Here is a 23,065-nt window from a genome sequence, read left to right as displayed (position 1 = left end):
CCCAGGTTTCAACAGCTATTTTTGCTTATTTTCTCTTAAGCCTTGCGAATAACTGCTACAAATGAATCATAAATATGGCAATAACAGGTCGAGAAAGAAAAAGAAGCAGCAAAACATTGTAATATATACATTTCTAGCGTCTAAGATGGCAAAACATGAAGTAGAGTTTGAAACATGACATATTCATCTGTGACTGCCCCTTGTTGGACGGCAGACATGATTTCTCTTGCGAGCGTGCTCTTCATTGTGATGCTGCGTCCTACATGCATAGCCGTACCAGCAGTCCTCCCTTTGAGAAGCTTCTGGGGATAGAAACTACAAAAGATATACAAAAGTGGAACAGATTCATGCAATTTCAGTATTAGTGACTACGTCTAGAGGAGTGGATCTGAAATGTAGATGTTCATGATTAATTATCTCAAAAGGGCAAAGAATTTGAAGTTTGAAAAAAAAAAAAAAAAAAAAAAGGCTTGTACATTTGGAACTATGCCAATCTTAAAATGACTGAAAAGGCATAAAACAGGAAAAGAAAATATATGAACAGGGGATTCAACAAGCAGTGGAAACAAAATATATGAAACAAACCATCACACTGGGAGGTCAGACATGGAAACCATTTCACAAAACCGAAACAGATTCCATAAGTAAACAAATTCCACTTCCTTGGGCCAGTAAGTTTAGAGTTTTTTTTTTTTTTTTTTTTTTTAAATATGAATCCAAATGACAGCCAGTTATCAATTCTATTGAAAGAATTAAAACTGAATCATGTAGTGAAACCTTCAGGCCAAACTTTTGTAATTTGAAACTTTAGTAACTTGAAAACAAAAAACTCATACGTTCCCCCAACCCCTACCTCCCCCTCTGCAGCTGCAGCCCCATTGAGAAAAGGATAAGAGAACTTGTTAAGAAGGAAAAGAAAGACTCTAATCAGATAACTTTTTCCAGTTAGAACTGGATTCTTTGAATATTCAGACTTGGCTTTCTCCTACAGAAAGTCGGTGGTGTAAAATTGATCTCTTTGATTTTTTCACATTTCACATAGAGTCAGAGAAGTGTACCTCTATCTCTCGTGCTTCGTCTTTTACTCTTACCTTTTTGTCTCTCAGACACAGAAACCCAACTCACAAAAATTATGGACAGAGGAATTTGAAAGGCATTTCAGCAGATAAATTCTTTCATATAAAAATGTCCGAATAATTTGTTTCTGGAGTCACAAAGTTCACGTTTTAAAGTTGAGATTGGTTTATTCTCAATCTGGGTTTACTTGGGTTTGATTTTCCACTGTTTTGGTTGCCTTTCCAGGCTCTGATGCTGTTTTGAGAAGTCAACTTGGAGAGCAATCCAGGACCATTCTTGAAGAGAGGGAGGTTGTACACCTCTGTGAAGATAAAAATTCCATTATGTAGCTGAAGATTGCCAATGTTTCTTTCACTTTTATATACCCTCTTGACCGTGTCAGTGTGTTCCAAGAACAACTGCAGGACCACATTTTTCACTTGAAAGATGTTTTTCCAAATTATTATTCAAAGATTAGAAAGCCAACCAGGATAAAATGCTACTTTATGTTTTCTTTAGTTTTGCTTTTCTTTTATTAACTGCAAAATTCCAGCAAGTATAGAACTCAAGGAGTGAGCTCATCGTGAAATGGCCTCATTAAATGTTACAATGCAAATACTCATATTCAGTCTTTCCTTTTTCCCCTTCATTCCTTTCCCCCCACCCCCAATTGCCAAGCCCAGGATTTGAGCCCTGGACCTGTTAGTGGAGAGGAATTTAGGAGCCCTTCCCTCGCCACCAGGACAAATATTCTGATTCAGTTATTCTGAGTCTAATCAAAGTAATTAGGCTTTGAGGGATGCAATCAAATAATACACAGTATATCTTGATAACTATTAACTCAATGATAAGTTAGAAACCTTTCTATGCTCTTGAAAACCTCATAACACTACTAGCCACTTAAAAAACTAAATGGAAAATTATTAATAAGGAACAGAGTAAATTTCCAAATAGTGATATTTTTCAAAACAAGTTGTCAAAGAGTGAGAGTTCTGAGACAACACATTCATTGAATGCGTCTTTTCAAACAATGCAATTAGTGAATGCATTTTTAAGGGAAAAAATTGCCTAGATAAATAAAAGAATGCATTCTGTGAATGTGTATTTTGAGGATACAACGCATTTAAATGTGTTTTTCACCCTCTGGGAAGAGGTTTAAAAAACGCCACCTTTTGAGAAGTGATTTTAGAAAATCCCACTTCTTGGGAATTTACTCGACCATAGTTTTCCACCTTTAATGCTAATGTCCAGAGGAAGGATGTTAAAAAACCATATAGCTAATTCATGCAAAATACAAGAAAATTAACAATATTTTAGTTCTGGACAACATTTCAGCAAAACAATGAATAAACAAGCAAACAGTGGAAAACTAATTAAAAAGATGAGAAGACCAATTACAACGGCTTAGAATAAACAACTCACATGTTTTGGCATTGTGATCCGAAACCAGTACAGCAGGAACGAGACTAATTTGTCATAGCAATCACTGCATAGCAATACAGCAAGTCACACGTGAGGAACATTTTACACAAAAACATAAAAAAGAAAGGGAATATTTAGTTTTGCTGGAGCACTGCAGGACAGAAGTGCAATAAAAGGTAGAACATGTCGAAGTATTAAACAGGATCCTTCTTTGACAAGCTGATTTCCAAAATTATGTACATTTCATAATGTAGTGAGGAATTCAGGTCAACTCCCAAGTATATGCTGGTTAACAGAATGATGGCAACAAACATAAAAACAGGACATCACTTTCTAAAGCTTCAAAACAAACACATTTTCTTAAGAATGTAATATCAAAATAAAAAGCTTGGTAGAAAAGCAAATCAAGAGTCAATATATCCTCAAAAAACTTTTCAAACTTCCTATGGTTGTGGCTTCAATTACACAAACATTGATTGTTGTGCATGTAAAATGCATTCAAGTACCTTCTAAAACATAAAGCTATAAAAAAATTGACACAGAGACACAAAATTCCATTCCTGATTTCATAAAGATGAAGCTGAATTCCAACTGTACGCATTTACAAGTATTGCAAAAGACTTCAGTGATTACTAAATCATTATAAGTGTAAACTCTGAGAGGTTCATGACTGCCAATTAACAAATTGAAAAAGTGAATCAAATACTACAGTTGTGGGAACTAATAAAATTGGTAAACATATCTTTCATGGTTCCCATTAGCTTGTTGTTAGTATCTGATTTCTTTGAAATCCAAGGTGATATCGACCGAAAAAACAAAACAACAATCAACATGCAGAACACAGCAAAAGTCCTTTAGGGATGTATGTTACTCATGCTTGGCGCTATTCAATTGTTCATCTGAGAGTAAAGAGGTGGAATGACATGGTCTATCGCGGTAAAAGTAAAGGTTATTGAGACATATATACAGATTAATTACAAATGATAACTGTCATCAGGGAAAGATCAACATTAAAATGCCAAAACAAAAACACAAATTAAATCTTCAATATCTAATGCACAAAAAATAAATAAATAAGAAATTAAACAGCCAAAGCTGTGGTTTTTACTTCAAAACAATCTACAATACTTGAATTAAATTTGTTACAAGTAGTAATCTTCATTGCTTCTCAACTTTCAGACTCACAGTACATGGAATCAATGTCATCTAATAAAGAAACTTTTTTCCTCTGGCCAGCATGCAACATCTTTTGTAGAAATTTCTGATTACCATTTGGCAACATTCAAATCTTCTTCCTATATTGTTGTTTTGCACATCTAACTGAGTAAAATCCCAAACAGCGGTTGTTTTCAAAAAGAGTTCCCGAATAGTGAAAATCCTAGAACAATGCATTCAGTGAATGTGTATCTTAAGTAGATACCTAGACAAATAGAAAAGCACATTTTGTGGATGCGCCTTTTCAGGAAACATTGCATTTACTACATGCGTTTTTCACCTTTGGAAAGGGTTTCAAAAACACCACCTTTTGAGAATTGTTTTAAAATTCCCAACTTTGGGGAATTTACTCCCATATTATCACGGACTCAGTAACTGAGGAATGAAAAGGAGTAGCAGTTTATACAGACAGCAGGTTTAGGAATAAAGAGGACATGCAAATAAACATCAAAGAAGAAAATCTTTGTCCATTTTCCCCCTGATTTCTACTTGCTTTTGAAAACTCCATTTCACTAACTGCAGGATAAGTGCACATTGACTAGATTGAACCTTAAATACTGCATGAGTAACAATACAAGGAGACAGGCCAGTAATGCTACCTTAAGAAATGCCAAATATCGATTCACACAGCTCAAAAGGTAAAGTACAGGAAAAAAGAAAAGGGTGTCTTTAAAAGCTTCACTGAAAAACAAACAATTCTATGATACCAAGAAACACTTCTGTTCTTAACTTCTTTATACTCACCAAAGTATGCTGATGCAAGATACACACAGGTAGAATAAAATTCAACTTAACCATGGGAGAACATCAGCTATTAAGGGAGCAATGGTTGAATATTTGTGCTGAGAAAGAATTAAGAGATTTAATAGCAAAAGACTACACATTAAAAACTTACAACACCATGAAATTTTATCTGAAAAGCTACCAAAAAGCTTGAATTCGCATTTCTAAGTTATTAATGAACCTTTTTTGACAAAGTAAGAGGACATCAACTTTTTTTTCTACCTTTAAACACCAAAAAAGTGCTTGTCTCAGACTCAGACTGCTGGGCAGGATGTGATATGCACACATCAATAAAATAGCATAGCAATTTCAGCATTTTCCAGAAATGGCATCTAATTGTGAAAACATGACTGTCTCTGAAATATGATAAAGACAAGAATCCAGTTGACCCAACAGAGACAAGAAAATTAAGCAGCACGGTGGTATAGTCATAGGATAACGTAGCTTGCAGAGCATTTCCCTTGAATTCACCCTCTTCATCAGGAAGAGTTCTAGAAAGATTTACAAAAAAAAAATAAAAGAGATCTCAAGGGAATCTGCAGTAAGACATGGTCATCTCATCTACAGGATATCATAGGAATTTGGCCAGTGGAATGTTAATGGTAAAGCATAGCTGACAAAGATAAGATGAAAAGTAACACATGAAGAAATTAAGCAGGATTTGTCACCATTAAGTATTTGCAGATTTCTAACCAATGTCAAGAGGATGGCAGGGAGTTGATTGTTTTAGAGTATGGGATCTCATAGTCCTGTATTATTAACAACAACATATAGATATTTTCGTCTTTCAGAATCTCTAATTGTTGACAGGGATGATGTCAAAAATTTTGAACTACTTGTTTCACACTTGGGAATTCAGAAAAGTATAAAAATTCATACAACAAAATCTGAATGTAAAGCTCATTCTCGGCAGAAACTAATCATCTTCTGGAAGAGTGCTTTGCACGTATGAGCGAAGTGACAATTTGAGAATTCCAAGAAAATGAGTTTAGACTCATATCCACTTCCTCAACATTATTTAACCTTCCCAACATTGCAGGAAGCATCACAACATAAACAGATGAAACAACCAATAATACAATAGCATTTTGTCAAGAGGCAACACATATAGCATGTTCACAACAAGCACTAAAATGAGAGGTAACTCACACGCAAGTATGCGCCTGAGAAGTAATCGTCTCAGCATGATTTAGCGGCATCCTTGTTCGATCTGCTAATTAAAAAGAAAAAAAAAGGAATCTCAAACTAGCTCAGATGTCTTCTTTGCCTTATAGAGTTTCCCAACATTTAAAATTGTCAAAATGTCTCACAAAAGAGTATACTTCAATCATAGCCTCCTTAGCATGACAATCAATTTGACTGATTTAACCACCCTCCTTAGCAAACAACCATAGAAATCCACACACACACAAATGTTATCTACAGTCATCATTCTTTAGTAGGGAAATCAACTTTAGACTTGAAAGTTCAAGTAAACTCTGAGAATATGTTCATCTTCTACAAGTAATAAGAATGCCAGCATACTCAATAGCCTTATTTGCCTGTGCTGGATAAACTATTGTTTCAACAAAACCCAAAGCAGAGGTGGATGAAATCCTCCAACTTTATGCAAATGAGAGAGTTTTGGTTTGTTTGGAGGGTGAGGGGGCGAAGGAGGGCAGAGAGAGAGAGAGAGATGCAAAGAGTGAAAAGGAATGATGGAAACTGGACTTGAATAACTAAACATACAAAGCAACACTTCAAAATTGCAAACAATTGACAGTCATTGCATAATTTTGAATTGTTTCAGGAAATTTTAACTCGAGCATAATTTCTCTCAACAAACAGAAAAATATTATAGAAACTAATTTAGAATTAATTCTTTCCAATATGTCAAATAAAATATGATACATGAGAAGGATATACACAAAACAGAGATGTCAATAGCAATACAACCACCACAGCAATGCATAACCCACCATCCCACTCATCGTTCAAATAATATTCCAGGATACCTATTTCTCGGTTGTTCATCTTTGTCAGCCACTCAGAGATCACGTCCTGTAATGATCTTCCCATCTGCCTGATACAACTCTCCGTTATCTGATAGGAAATAAATAAATAAATAATCACTCTACCCACACATCATAAATAAGCCCAGATATAACCTAGCAAACAAGGAAACAGAAGAAAGAAACGAAATGTCATACATCTTGCTCATGCCGGTTTTTCTCATGTACCCAAAACGGCAATCTAGTGGTTGTACGTTCAATGATCTGCAAAAAGGACACGTATCTTAATACACTTTTTGCAAATACTGGATAATAAAGATGAGAAAAAAATTAGTCAAGAAGAAGAATTTGTAATTCCTTTTTACGGGATTGAGCAAATCACAAAGACCATGCAGCTTAAAAAGTCAGAGCATTTAATTTCAAGCAATATCTGTCCAAAATGAGCAATCAAATTTAAGGAAACAAATGATCACCATTAACAAGCATGCCAGGGTATTGGACATTCGTCCAGAACTTATTTTCTGGCCACAAACTTGTCCTTCTTCCTATGATGTAATGCAAGAGTACAGAAGACAAATTAGAAACTGGAAAGAGGCCACCAGTTCTGATGTAGGAGAAGATAGACAGAATCTTGCCTAGTATCACGAATAATGAGGCAATCATAGCCTGTTTAAGGGAATTTGGAAAGAAACGATGCGAGAGGGAGAGAATTTTGGGGAGAAAATTGTTGAAGATATGTGATCTGATATTATGGAAAGATTTGATATTGTAAATATTAGGAAAGATATGATTATAGTATCATGTATTAATTAAGTATCATATGATTATAGTATCATATATTAATTAGGTAGTAGATTGATTTATATTAGCATGAATTTAGGATCTAAATTAAGTTACACTTGTGTATATATATATATGTATATTGTGTAGTCCAAAGATATGAAGAAGAGTATTTTCTCTCCCTTTATCTTAGTTTTTTCATGGTATCAGAGCCCTACCATCAAGGTTAGGGTCTTTGTCCGCTGCCAGAAAATTCATTAGTCATCATTCGGTTCATCTGGTTCTGTATAGGACATATCTGTGTTCTATTCTTCACTCTTGTTTTAAAGAGTTCAGATCTGTCCTCTTTTGTTTTTTTCTGTTAATTCTAAACCCATGACAGAAACGAAATCTATAGTTACGTCTGATGTGGTTCCTGTGATGTCTAAGATCACGGACCACAAACTCAACAATTCTAACTATCTTGATTGGAGCAAAACGGTTCGTCTTTATCTGCGAAGCATTGATAAAGACAATCATCTGACTGATGATCCTCCAAAAGATGGTTCAAGACAGACGTGGCTAAGGGAAGATACTAGATTGTTCCTGCAAATACGGAATTCTATTGACAGTGAGGTAATTAGCTTAATTAATCACTGTGAATTTGTTAAGGAGTTAATGGAGTATTTAGAATTTTTGTACTCTGGTAAAGGGAATATTTCTCGCATATATGAGGTGTGTCAAGCCTTATATCGTGCAGAGAAACAAGACAAGTCCATCATGACTTATTTTATGGATTTTAAGAAAACTGATGAGGAGCTTAATCTATTATTACCGTTTAGTTCTGATGTGAAAGTTCAGCAAACTCAACGGGAACAGATGGCAATTATGAGTTTTTTGGCTGGTCTTTCACCTAAATTTGAAGCCGCTAAATCTCAGATTCTTTCCAGTCCTGAGATCTCATCCTTGCAAGATGTGTTTAGTAGGGTACTTCGCACAGAGAATATCCAGTCTGTTCAGTCCAGCAGTGCTCTTGTTGGTCTTGGAAAACAGCAATACAAAGATGGTGGTAAAGGAATTGACACTCGGGGACAGAATGCAGAAGTGGTTGTGTGTCACTGTTGTCATAAGCCGGGTCATATGAAGCGCGATTGTAAGAAATTGCAGTACAAGAACCAGAGAACTCAATCCGCACATATTGCTTCTACCAATGATGCTATTAACTATGAAAAGTCAGTTATGATCTCTGCAAATGAATTTGCTAAATTTTCTCAGTATCAAGAATCATTAAAGTCTTCATCTACGCCCGTAACTGCCATCGCTGAGTCAGGTAAACCAAACACATGCCTTGTTGTTTCGTCCTCCAAATGGGTAATTGATTCTGGTGCCACAGATCATATGACAGGTAATTCTAGTCTATTTTCTACCTTTCAGTCACACACATCTGCACCTACAGTTACCTTAGCTGATGGGTCAAAATCTCGTGTTCTTGGATTAGGCTCAGTTAATCCCACTCCATTGATCTCATTGTCATCTGTCTTAAATTTGCCTGAGTTGTCTTTTAATCTAATTTCTGTGAGTAAACTTACTCGTGCCCTCAATTGTTCTGTCCAATTCTTTCCTGACTATTGCTTGTTTCAGGATCTTACGACGAAGCAGATTATTGGTAAAGGGCATGAATCTGGAGGTCTTTACATTCTTGACACACAGATACCAAAGTCCATAGGTTGTTCTGGAATTGTAACTCCATTTGAAGCACATTGTAGGCTGGGTCATCCTTCTCTCCCGTTGTTAAAGATACTTTGTCCACAATTTCAGAGTTTGTCTTTATTAGATTGTGAGTCTTGTCAGTTTGCCAAACATCATCGTCTTAATCTGAGTCCTAGAGTCAATAAACAAGCGGATGCTCCTTTTACATTAGTTCATTCAGATGTCTGGGAACCTAGTCCAGTCATTTCTAAAACTGAATTCAAGTATTTTATTACTTTTGTCGATGACCATTCTCGTATGACTTGGTTATATTTGATGAAAAATCGGTCAGAGTTGTTTTCTCATTTTTGTGCTTTTTATGCTGAGGTTAAGACTCAATTTAAGCGTTCTATACAAATATTGCGAAGTGACAATGCCAAAGAATATTTATGCGCACCTTTTCAATCTTATATGGTGCAAAATGGCATTATTCATCAAACCTCTTGTGTGGATACACCATCCCAAAATGGAGTCGCAGAATGAAAGAATAGACATTTGCTCAAAACTGCAAGAGCCTTATCATTTCAAATGCATGTTCCTAAACATTTTTGGGCTGATGCAGTGTCCACAGCTTGCTTTCTAATTAATCGTCTGCCTTCATCTGTTCTGAATGGTGGGACTCCTTATAACACTCTTTTTCCAAATAAACCTTTGTTTCCCATCGAACCTAAAATCTTTGGGTGTACATATTTTGTCCGCGACTCTCGTCCCCAAGTCACTAAATTAGACCCCAAATCATTGAAATGTATTTTTCTTGGTTATTCCCGTGTCCAAAAAGGATATAGATGTTATTGTCCTAGTCTCGGCAGGTACATTGTGTCAGTTGATGTTACTTTTCTTGAAAATACACCTTTTACCCCATCCTCATCTCATTCATGTCAGGAGGAAGATGATGATTTGTTAATCTATACTGTCACATCCTCAAGTTCTTCCCCTGCTAAACTTCCAATTACTCAGGTATATTCTCGACGACAAAAGTCTCCTGATGCATGCCCTGAACTAGTTCCTTCGTTACTAGATCCTGTCTCAAGTGATAATCTTCCTATTGCTCTTCGCAAAGGTAAGCGTCAATGCACTTATCCTGTGTCTTCGTGTGTATCTTATAATCATTTACCCACCTCTTCTTGTTCCTTTATTACATCTATTGATTCTATCTCCCTTCCTAAAACTGTTCATGAAGCCCTATCCTATCTCGAATGGCGCAATGCTATGATAGAGGAGATGATTGCTCTAGATGGTAATGATACTTGGAACTTAGTAAATTTACCTGCAGGAAAGAAGGCCATTGGTAGTAAGTGGGTTTTTGCAGTTAAATTCAATCCTGATGGGTCGGTTGCTCGGTTAAAAGCACGCCTTGTTGCCAAAGGCTATGCCCAAATCTATGGAGAGGATTATTCTGATACTTTTTTCCCTGTTGCTAAGTTAACATCTGTCAGGTTATTCATTTCTATGGCAGCCACTCATAATTGGCCTTTGCATCAACTAGATATCAAGAATGCCTTTTTTCATGGAGACCTCCAAGAGGAAGTTTATATGAAGCAACCACCAGGGTTTGTTGCTCAGGAAGAGTCTGGGAAGGTTTGTCATCTTCGGAAGTCCTTGTATGGACTGAAACAAAGTCCTCGTGCTTGGTTTGAAAAATTTAGTCTAGCAGTTGAAAGGTTTGGGATGCAGAAAAGCAAATATGATCATTCTGTTTTCTACAAACAGTCTGAAGCTGGTATTATTTTGTTGGTAGTATATGTGGATGATATTGTTATCACTGGGAATGATGTTGCAGGTATTTCATCTCTTAAAACTTTTTTCCATAGTCAATTTCAGACAAAGGATTTGGGGCTGTTAAAGTATTTTTTGGGTATTGAGGTAGCAAAGAGTAGGAAGGAGATATTCCTGTCCCAAAGGAAATATGTTCTTGACTTACTATCTGAAACGGGAAAATTAGGGGCTAAACCAGCTAGTACCCCAATGATTCCTAACTTGCAGCTCACAAAAGAAGGTGAATTGTTAGAAGATCCTAGGAGGTATAGAAGATTGGTTGGAAAGTTGAATTATCTTACAGTGACTCGTCCAGATATTGCGTATTCAGTTAGTGTTGTTAGTCAATATATGTCTAATACTACTGTTAATCATTGGGCAGCTATAGAACAAATTTTGTGTTATTTAAAAGGAGCTCCTGGACATGGTATTCTGTATAAAAATCATGGTCATACTAGGATTGAGTGTTTTTCAGATGCTGATTGGGCAGGATCCAAGGCAAATCGAAGATCTACAACTGGATTTTGTGTCTTTGTTGGAGGAAACCTGGTCTCATGGAAGAGTAAGAAGCAGAATGTTGTCTCGCGATCGAGTGCAGAGTCAGAATATAGAGCTATGGCACAATCGATATGTGAAATCATGTGGATAAATCAACTTCTAACTGAAGTAGGTCTCAAAACCTCAATGCCTGCCAAATTGTGGTGTGATAACCAAGCGGCTCTTCATATTGCATCCAATCCCGTATTTCATGAGCGAACAAAACACATCGAAATAGATTGTCATTTTGTTCGTGAGATAATACAGCAGGGCTTGATTTCTACAGGATTTGTAAGGACTGGAGAACAATTGGGAGATCTCTTTATGAAGGCTCTACATGGGGTTCGAGTTGATTATCTTTGTAACAAGCTGGGCATGAGCAACATCTATGCTCCAGCTTGAGGGGGAGTGTTGAAGATATGTGATCTGATATTATGGAAAGATTTGATATTGTAAATATTAGGAAAGATATGATTATAGTATCATGTATTAATTAGGTATCATATGATTATAGTATCATATATTAATTAGGTAGTAGATTAATTTATATTAGCATGATTTTAGGATCTAAATTAAGTTACACTTGTGTATATATATATATGTATATTGTGTAGTCCAAAGATATGAAGAAGAGTATTTTCTCTCCCTTTATCTTAGTTTTCAAAGATCAAATTAACTAATAAACCAAAACTCAATCTTTATTCATCAAATTCACTGTAAAGCAGTAATGTAGAAACACAAGTATTTATAGAGCAAAAACTTTCTAAACTCCAACTTTCATCCTCAATACAAAACTAACTCGTTGTTGGTAGGGCTAAAAGACAAACGAAGCTACTCGATACTCGAATCAAGTTCGGCTTGGTAGAAGCTCATTAGAGTCTGCCTCAATAAACAAACCAAGCTTGAACAAAATTTCAAACTCATTAAAACAATCAAACAAATACATTCTAGCAATGACTCAAATTACTTACCTAATATATACTAAATAACTGAAAAAAGAAAATCAAATGATGCAATTCTAGAACTTTCTAGCAACAACTAAAAGACCAATACACCCAAACACCCCTTATTGCCAAAATAAGAGAAACTATTAAAATTAAAGACACTTAACTAATTCTTGCTCCTAAATTTTCACAGCACTTGAGGCTTGAGGAAAATCACGAAAATCATTGAATGTAGATTTCCTAGAACTCTTTCTTGACTGCATCATTAATTGGAACAAAGCTAAGAAAAATGTTTTCTAATTTCTTGACTCGACAATTGACTTTGGCATTGGTGATTTTCCAGATATTCAGCCAATGAAGTCCCACCTTTTCTTGTTACTCCCGCAAGTAAGTGGCAAGTAAATTTTTTGGAACTGTACTTCTCGTTTCAAGTTAGTTTAAGACCTTAGGATTCTTTATCCTACAATTCTGTAAAACTTGAGGTCAAGTATTTTTCCAACCAAGGGATAATGATGCTGTAGTCAAGAAAGAGCTCTAGGAAATCTACATTCAACAATTTTCATGATTTTTCTCAAGCCTCAACTGCCGTGAAGATTTGGAAGCAAGAATTAATTTATTGTCTTTAATTTTAATAGTTTCCACTATTTAGATCATAAGAAGTATTCTGGCCTTTTAGTTGTCACCAGAAATTTTCAGAATGCATCATTTGAGTCTTTTTAGGTATTTATTATATTAGGTAAGTGATTAGAGTCATTTTAGAAGGTGAGTTCCTAAACGTTCTAGAGTCCTACAAGATGCCAGTTTCTTATTGAGAAATAAAGTAGTACAGGATGCTTTTTGTTCTATAAATACATATGTTTTCTGATCTAAGCGCTAAGGCATAAATCTATAACTCTCTTGACAAACCAGCAGATCACTGCATGTCTTGAGGATGCTGTGGCTGATGTAGTACTTCATTTGTCACTGATGAGAGCATCCCTTAAGTCCTATTCCCTGTCCTCAGTTTCATACAAAAGAATATACCATCTCTCTTATATCACTGGCACCAGTTGATGAATTATTCGTTACAAGGACATTCAAGATTAAGTTCTCTCTCTAATTTTATGGTTGTATTCGATGTTTGAAGCAATTACATGGGCAGAAGAGGGTGGTCTGTAGGTTTCATACATCAACATAGAGTAGTCTCTGTCCTTGGGGAATTATTTTGTGCAAGGCATATAACTTTAATTAACCACAACTGCAATTTGTTGGCCTTTCACAATGCACTTTAAAACCAAGCTAGCAGAGTATCATCGAGATCCTCATGGAAGAAATACTCTAATCCATACTGACGGAGTATGCAAAGAGGATAACAATAGCAGTTAGGGAATCAGAAACATGAATAAATTTTTGGGCACCCTTGTGTATCAGACGGTATAATATGCTTTAGGTTATCTTAATGTACTGTTAGTTATTCTATGTTCTGAAGCTTAAGATCAGAAAAGCCCTTCAGAAATTCCGGTGAAGCTAATATTGACCACCTAGATGGTATCAGAAATTAGGATTTGCTGATGGTCAAAACCAACCTTTTTAAGTTAATTTGATTGCTGCCTCCAATCAGCCAGTCAAATCCAACTTGACTTCCAAAACTTTCAGCTTGTTGCTCTTTGAATTGTAAGATTTCCTAGTCATTAAGTTCACTTAGTTGTTAAGAAGTCCTTCCCCCAGAGATTTAGCCTTGCTTCCTCTCGCATAGCTCTCTCTCTCTCTCTCTCTCTCTCTCTCACACACACACACACACAAGCACACAGAGCTTCATGTGGAGATGGAATAAAAGTGTTTGTCATGTTGACAAAAAGGCAGCCTTACCATGGGTGATTAATCCATAAAAAGTCTAGGATGGAATCCTATAGTTTCCTGTTCTCCTTCTTATCCTCTTCTTTTATCCCTTTCTTCTCTCAAAATTCCAACTTCTACTCATATACAGGCCATTAAACATATATACTAAAATGAAATATCCTATCAGAAACTTGGTCCAAGTTAATTTCATAGTGCATGCCAAAAAATAGAATTATGAACTGCTTGCTACTGTACAGAACTGGGTCTTTAATCGTCACATAAAAGAAAAAATTATTCCCAAACACCGACTAGCATCAGATGGAAGCTAATTAGGTTCCTAGTACCACTTAATAATTTCAATATCTAGTTAGCGTCCATAGCTTCTCTATCTCTTGGTGCATAATTAATTTTCAAGCAAATTTCAATATTCCATTGAGATAAAAGCAGTATTGAGGAACTTCATTCTAAATAGATATTAGCCATTAGAAGACCAATTGCCATATGAAGGATAACAAGCATATGCAAGAAAATTCCCTCACATGTTCAACATGTTTTCGTCCGATACCTCTGCATATCTACATTCAATGTGCATCCATATGCTCACTTCATTGTTGCAAGGAGACTATTTGTTGTCCTAATATGTAAATTTTACATCCTATATACCAATAATAATCAGCAAAACAAATGTGTTTAATCCAAGAAAGGCAAGTGCTTACTGGTTTGAAAGTCTCAGAACTGCACATTGGATGAGAATCACTCCTAGCAACACCCTGAGCATTCCAGTAAGCACCACAAAATGCTCTATCACATCCCAAACCTGCAGAACAAAGCGAACTCTCTAAACATATAGAAAGAACATTATCATAGTCAAAAGACATCCTGCATAAAAAGCAACTAAGAAGCCATGCTGGAAAGCAACAGTAACACAACATCAAAAAAAAAGTGAGAATAACAGAACATGAAGGTCAAGACATGCTGACGGAACTCCACATTGAGCACATTCTTGTTAAGACTAAGGAGTCCCAGGATGTCTTTTCCTGTGGTTTCCTAATGACTAAGGGATCAATTTTGTTAAGATGGAAGTTTCCAAAAGCCGGCAGGGCTAAGTTGAACATGGATGGATCTGCTATTGGTGATACTAGCACAGCGGGATATGAGGACCTGCTCTGCCAATGATGATTTTCCTTATAATATTGGGTACGGAGACAGTATGACAGTAGTAGTTTTGGAGACTATGGCAAGGCCTAGAAATCACCTAGGGTATCGGCTGTCAGCATCTAGAAGTGGAGGTGGATTAACGGTTGGCCTTACACCTTGTTAAGAACTTCTCAGTGGAACACACTTACTATAATTTAACACTGAAAATACCTAAGCTATTTTGAAAATATCATTAATCATTTTTGGAAAGAAGGAAATTTGTGCACTTACCCATGACAATTGTAAGTTCAACAATTAAGGTTACCTGTCTGTAGGTAACATGTTTAGAAAACCAAAATATAGATTAGGAGTTTTAAGAAAAACCATGACCTTGTATAGACCAGTCAGAAAAGGATTAAAATTTAGATCAACAAAAGCCAACAGAAGACATGCAATTAGCTTCTTTTCGCAAAGGCATAACTAGTAAAAGAACATTGCAGAATAGTCAGTTTGGCCAAAGAATATACAGTGTTGTGGGACAGCACTCGTTCTGGAAGGCATCATTCCACCACATGAATGACATTGAAGGTGAACTGTACTTTGGTTGCACCGAAACCCAGCAAATTCAGTGCCTGAAAGAGTCACTTACTAATAAATATCAAAAGAAAACAGAAAAGTTATAGGTATCATCTAAAAGGATAACAATACAAGGAAGGTTCTTGTGATTTTATTACAATAGAAAAGTGAAATAAGGACTTTTTTCTAATCAATTATGGAAATACAACCATGTTTAAAATTTGCAACTCAAGCCGCTTACTCAAAGAATATTACATGATTCAAGGAATCATCATACCACACTGAGGGCATGGAAGCTCCAAATCGCTTTCAGCTTCTCGAGGAAAATCTTCTGGTGGAGAACGCAGTCTCTTCCGACGATTTTTTTTCCCAGCGTTCAAGACCTAAAATACGGGTACTGGTTAAAAAACATAGGTCTGTTTCCAATAGACAAACATGACTATTGAACAACATGTACACTAAATGAAGTTTGAGGTGAAGTATCAGATAAGTGACGCGAGAAAGGGCATTACATTTGTAAAAGTTCACTAGACATCCAAGCCCTTCTAGCCCAAATAGTCTTAGAGGATATGGTACCCTCAGTAATTGCTTAGCCAAGCATAATGAAAACTTCTTGTAATATGAAATTAAAAAAAATAATCTGCCAAGAGAAGTTTGACTAGCTCATTGTTAAGCCTCGGAAGGATGAATGCTCTCAAATTATATCAATAATATCGGCACCAAGTTCAAGTTCAAACTCGCAATTTGCGTAGGAACTCCAACAAAATGTGAAGAAACGAGAAGCCCATTTTAACTTATCTAACAAGACTTCGAACCATGCACATGCTCAATCTTTTTCACTAAAACCAACATGCATTATATCAACAAAGCCCAAGGTGACCTACAAGGTTTTATGCCTTTTACTGAAATATGCATAAACATAGATTTTTAGTCGATCCTATATTTTTTTCAGAACAGCAAATTTCAACAGGTACATACATTTCAAACAATAAAGTATATCTTTCCTTCTATGAAATTTCATTTCTTTTTCAAACTTGTATCACTTTAAAATTCAAATATCACCATTTTCTGACTCTGGAATAACAGCAAGGAAGCCAGGAAAAATATAGATTATCAATCTTTTGTTTTGTAAATACTTGGCATGAAAACATGCATAAACATCCTAACAATGTAACTCCACACAATTCAACTCTTTGAGATATTATAAGCTATTAAGGCCAAACAAAAGCAAGAACTGGACAAAGTAAAAGCATAAGACATGCGCATAGGGCAATTGGAAACTTTATTCAAAGAGACTCTGAGATTAACGAAACAACTAGCACACAGAACAAAATAACTTGCCAGAGGGGACTTAATTGATGCATATGAATCTAAGACAGCAATTTCTTCAACTGACCGCTTCAGCGAATCATCTGCTTTTAATACATCCTGTGGAAGAAAGGACTTACAATCAAAACCAGAAGTTAAAAAACGAGTTGCAGATGTGTATATGCTATAACTGTCCCCAAGAAAAAGTAAACAAGGCTTGTAGTCTTGGTGCCTCTGCTGCCGCAATAGAACTCCCTAGGATTGTTGGATGGAGGAGAAGGTCCAACAGGGGGGAGGGGTAGAGAAGGAGAAAGAGACTGTGACAAAGGGGTTATAAGGCAATATCACACATATAGGATACTACATAAAGTGGTTTAAAAAGTTGGCTTCTGGTGACAACTCACAGGCTGCAATTCCTTCAAAGGTACAAAGAACTACAAAATCTATTAAGTGCTAGGGACAAATTCAACTTATAACCACCAACTAGAGATATGATTTCATTTCGGGAAAGAAAATTGAAAGTATCTTGGAATTGAAGAATGCATTCTATTAAGAAGAATAGTGGTTGAATCATCAACTTTACCTCCTCAATACTGTGTAGAAAATGATTCCTTCCGACAAATTGTACAACTGCTCTACATTGAGGACATAAAACATTTGAATGTTTCTTTTGGGACCTTCTTAGCCACTCTGAGAAACATCCATTGCTGAAAAAGACAGAATAAACAATAATAATCCAAATAAGGTACAAATAGATTTGAAAGTATGAAGGCCTTTCTTCTTTACCAGAAGTTGTGAAGGCAGGGCGCAACTGTCACAACATCATGCCAAACATTAAGACAAATGCAGCACTTTGCATGCTCAGGATCCAGGAAAATCTACAAGAAGAAGATATCAAATTAAGCACAAAAGAATGGTAAACATGTATCACTGTTCACTTAAAAGCTTCATGTGTTGCTAATGTCAGTCACCTTCAGGTCTCTCTTGAATGGTTCGGAGGTAGGCATTACTTTAAATCTATAACTCAAAAGCCCTGGAAAAAAAGACATTGGCCAGCATTAAGCAACAGCGCTCATCCATAAGATTTATCATAGCACAAAAATAATAGAAAATTTTACAAAACTAACAACGATGAACAAATTATTCCAGGTATACCAAAATCACATCTTCGACACTACTAACAATTAAGGCAAACAATAAAAGACATCAAAAAATGTTACAATTAAATAGGACAAGAATATTATAAAATGCAAACTGTATGCCATCAGAGGCATATACTGGTGGGTTTGTATCAACAATTACACGAAAGATGGGATAATGCAATATAATGAAGAAATACCAGAATAAAAAACTAACACCCTAAAACGACTACACCTGCCACAACAGATTGTAAAAAGTATTTACAGCTCATAATGCAGAATCATCAGTGGATTCAGATATTTTCCCAATCTTAACTACTGGAAGCCAGTTAGTAGAGCAACTTCAGCGCTTTTATTTTCACAGGCTGGTAGTGATGCACATGTAAGTTTGAAAGGCTGTATGTAAGACTGCACGTGAGATTTAGTCAGTGAGTGTGTTGTGTGTGTGTGTTAATGTGAGGAATAGAGCGAGGGGGAAAGTGCCTGTGTGAGAACTGTATCTCTTTCTGATGGGTATATTACCAATTTTGATGCCCTCTAATCCTCTAACAGAGAATTTGATCACATTTCTTGGCTATATCAGATGCTATAATTAAACAGTAGATCCTGAAAATTTTGAAACACTTTAAGAAGTCCACCAGCAATTGTGTGAATAAATAGCTTGAAATTTTCACAAGGAGACCCAAAAAAGATTAATTTGGACAAGAAACTAGCTAAAAGAAAGCCGAAACAAGTAATTAATCTCACCTTTTCCTTCACTATCAGAACAAGGGATAATCTCACTGCCACATCTGATAACCGCAGTTTCTTCACCAGAAACAACCATCTCATCCACAATGATTTCGTTTTCACTACAATATCAGCAAAAGAAAGATGACTAAAAATTCTAAATCCCTAACTGACATGAAAACCAATTCAATTGCCAAACAATCAGCTAGATGGATCATGGATAAACACAATCTGATCAGAAAATAGCACTAAAATAAGAAAGCAGGTCAACTACAAAGAACCTCACTTTATAAGGAAAGAACCACATAAAAGTGATACAAAAAGACCCAAACAAAACACATTAAGAAAAATTCATGGATGCATAAACTGATGTATACTAATCAAATGATATTACAAGAGCCAAATTATTGAAGAAAGATGGATGTCCAATTTCAGAAACTAAACTGTCACCCCAGAAAGAACAGCTTCCAGCAAACATAACTGGTGCCAACAAAAAAAAGTAAAAAAAAAAAGGGGGAACACAACAATGACTAAACCAGTGAATTATATGAATTAAAGGTAATGCTTAAAGTCTCCCATAATTTCCTCGTAAGTACATGTAGACCAACCAAAGGCAGGTTAAATAACAGGCACATCATACACAAACTAACTTCTCTTATGAGAACACATCAATATTTCATAGAATATTTTGCAGAAACTCTCTTTACAGCTACAACTGCAAAGACAGCTCTTTTCTCCCTGCTGTGCACCAAGACATAGCCGCCAAAGAAAGAAGTTTTGGTAAAAATCAACAAGTAAATTAATGCATTACAAAAACAACTCAAACATGATGTGTCAATAAATAAATAATTTACTACTCCAGTCCACAGAATTTATCAAAAATAATTATTTAGCAAAAGGGGAAAAAATTACCATCCACCAGTTCACCTCAATAGTTTCATCCAAAGTCAAATATGTAGAATTTGACTTCTTCAATGAAAAGTATAGTTTTTTGACTCATATGCAAGTCATAAGATTAAAAAAAATGCAATACAGACACCAATTTAGTAAGATGTTCAATCTCAGATGGTATGGTAATTAGGATAAGTAGTAACTCCTTTCGTGACAATGAAACCATTTTTATACACTGTTCTCATCGAAACGAAAATCACAATTGCTCCCTTATTCATTGATATATGTAAAGCACAAGAAATACTTCCACTAACAGAATATTCTAAAGCACACTTTGCGTTACAATATTGCATACCTCTTGTTCTGTATTGTGGCAGAAGCCAGATCCATATTTCTTATAATTTTACACCACTCAGACTTTGCAGATGATGAGATGTTGATCTCAGAGCATATTAGTGTCTCACTTGACGTCAATCCAATGTCCGAGCACTGCGAATTTGAAGGTACTACAAAAGAACAAAAAGACCTTTAATGACAATAGTTAAATTCTTGGCACACTTATTCATGTAAAGGGGCACAGTCTATACCCTAAACCCAATAAAACAAAGAAAAATGCTATTACGTTTTCTCAGAATTACTGACAGTAAAAGTGTCAAATTGGCAAGATCTCACTGTTATTAACCAATGTCCTAGCACTGTAAAGTTCAAACATGACAGAGGGCCATATTTCCCCCCTCATATTAATAGCTACATAAAAGAAAGAATTGCTCATTATAGTCAGTATCAGTATAATCATAACAAAGTCAATTAGGTCCAAATTTCATTGATTAAATTCCATAAGGACGAGAACCAAGGGCAAAAACTGTCTTTTCTGTTCTTTCCAACAAAAGAGATTCACAAAACGAAATTCAAGATATTCAATATTCAAAGAATTTACAATGCAGGCAAAAATGAACCAAATAAGGGTAGACATGAGAAAATCAACAACATTTTATGGCTTAATAAACCTCCAAAATGGAGAAAGAATCAATCTTTCTACCTTATTTAGAAACACTATTCAAAACCCTCAATTCTACAGCAAGAACATGCACCCTTGTTATACTAACAACGACAAGGGAAAAAAAAAAGAATTGGGATCAATTACAAAGATGTAGGAGTTCAAGAATTCATCTTTCTGAACATGCAACTAAGTAGAATTCTACCAAATATAACAAAAAAGGGAGGAAAAGGGAAAAAGAAAAATGAAGCAATTAGAGAGGGGGCTATGCTCTCAACAACAGCAATAAAAGATTGAAAGCAATCATGTACTTTAAAAGTTCAAGAATTATCTTTCTCACCGCAGAATTGGCAGAATTCCAAGAGAGAGAGAGAGAGAGAGAGAGAGAGAGAGAGGAACAAGGGGCTAACCAAGTTTGGCCCAGATATCATCACCATTGTCGGAGGGGTTGGACACAGGAGTAGAACATTCTCCTCTTTCCATTGGGCTTCAAACGGTTAGAAATGGGCAGTTGGTTTGAATTTGCATATATAGGCAGAAGAGTAAAAGGAGAGCGTCGAATTTAGTACAAAAAAGATTGCAGAGGAAGGAAGACATGAATCACGAGGGTTGGAACAAGTTTGCCCCTGCAGTTTTAAAAAATTAAATACCAACATATGCGCTGAAAATTACCAACAAAATACCCTAACAATTTAAAAGTCAAACTTCGTTTCAAACGATCCAAGTATTTTCTAAAATTTCACAAATTACCTTTTTTCTCTTATTAACTGAGTTGATCCTTTCCTTAATCGCTTTTCCTTCTTTTTTATCCTTTCCCTCTCCAACTCAAGATCATCATTATCTACTTCTAGTCACGTCAAAAATCCACAAGTGAAGAGAAATGTTGAATGATCATCATATTATGCTGGAGTTTAATTTGATTCACGATATTACAAAGATATTACATGTTTCAATTAGGTTTAATTTGAATATCTTATCCATGTTTGCAAACAAAAAATTGTTTGGTTAAAATGGTTTTAAATCTAATTAAAACAATAATTCAGCCAACGGTGCCCATGTTAATGTACATAAAGTTAACATAATTGATGAATTTTATCATTTAAGAGGTGATATTGTTGTCCTCAAAACAAAAGCAAAAAAAAAGAGGTAATACCATTAGTTTTGGAAAAATTTGTTGTAGGGAAAGAATTTTGTAAGTGACAAAAAGACCATTTCAAATAAGGGATAAATTCAGAAACCTCCCCTGAGGTTAGGCCTAATCCCAGCTAGCATCCCTGTGGTTTCAAAATGAACACCTAACTCCCTTGTCAAATCGAGGGGACAAAATGTTGCCATCAATTAGAGTTAAATGATGAAATTGCCTTGCAAATTATCATGGTAAAATGAATTGGATTGGTGGGGAAAAAAACTATGAAGCAAAGTGTGTAAATAGTTACAAGAAATTAGTGATTGGCGCCAATTTTTGGTACTGTAGTAATCATAAGCGGGAATTTTTGGAGCCATAAAAATGACACTTCAAAAGGGAAGTGCAAAGGTGTTGGAGTTGAAACTTCACTTGCTACTTCTTGCTCTCTGTTCAAACAAAGAGAACAAGGATAAGAACCAGGAACACTACAACCTTGCACATAGTGATTGAACTCCTTTATATCATACATGATCAACCCATGAGATTGCTCAAACATCTGCTTGTTGTTTAGACACATCCTCTAGCTGGAAAATCAGGTACAAAATCCATCTCTATGCTGGTGTAATTTGTGTTATCAATAGGAGTAAGCATGCTGATTGCAAACTGGTCCAAATGTCAGTCTTCTGCTTAAGATGATGTATGTTATTAGTAGTTTGGTTATTGGGATATTATTTGTCTGAAAACTCTAGAAAAATATCAGACAAAGTTATGTTTGCTGCTGTATATGCAACCTCTATAATGTTATGTTTATGTGCTAAAGTCAATGCAGTACTTGTTTATGATATGTGTGGCTTATTGTATATGCTTGCATTTCACAAAATTTGAATATTTGTATTAAATGTAGGATGGGATTTGTCGTCGCACATGATACTGTTATCCATTATATGGGGAGAAAATGTAAAATTCCTAATGTTGATGTTGATAAGTACTCTTATATTGAACTCCTTAATGATGTTGCTGAAAAGGCATTAAATCAGTTTCTTGGAAATCTAAACATACTACTACATATACGGTGCGTAATCCCTAGAGGTTTGGGGTTCTTGAATGTCATTGATGATAAGTCAGTGTTGGAA

The 23,065-nt window shown here is 35.6% G+C and overlaps 1 protein-coding gene across 5 annotated transcripts; it reads right to left on the bottom strand.

The window, feature by feature from the left end:
- Positions 1-4: 4 nt before the first annotated feature.
- LOC113700046 (uncharacterized) lies at positions 5-21,549 on the bottom strand. Of its 5 annotated transcripts, none has more exons than XM_027220470.2 (15): positions 21,217-21,549; positions 20,165-20,315; positions 18,937-19,040; positions 18,022-18,083; positions 17,837-17,928; positions 17,634-17,757; positions 17,084-17,170; positions 16,020-16,125; positions 15,694-15,798; positions 14,746-14,846; positions 6,666-6,731; positions 6,471-6,558; positions 5,626-5,689; positions 2,479-2,542; positions 5-315 (listed from the first exon to the last, which is right to left on the bottom strand). In XM_027220470.2, exons 1-15 carry the CDS (start codon positions 21,287-21,289, stop codon positions 184-186), a joined length of 1,419 nt encoding a protein of 472 aa, XP_027076271.1. In that variant the 5' UTR covers positions 21,290-21,549; the 3' UTR covers positions 5-183. The 5 variants fall into 5 exon arrangements, with proteins under 5 accessions (XP_027076271.1, XP_027076272.1, XP_071912717.1 ...); XM_027220471.2 differs by having other exon boundaries at positions 5,626-5,686; XM_072056616.1 differs by having other exon boundaries at positions 21,147-21,440.
- Positions 21,550-23,065: the final 1,516 nt, after the last annotated feature.

This window comes from Coffea arabica, chromosome 7c (assembly GCF_036785885.1).
Source record: "Coffea arabica cultivar ET-39 chromosome 7c, Coffea Arabica ET-39 HiFi, whole genome shotgun sequence".
Lineage (NCBI taxonomy): Eukaryota > Viridiplantae > Streptophyta > Magnoliopsida > Gentianales > Rubiaceae > Coffea > Coffea arabica.
This window is presented reverse-complemented; position numbering and strand designations above follow the sequence as displayed.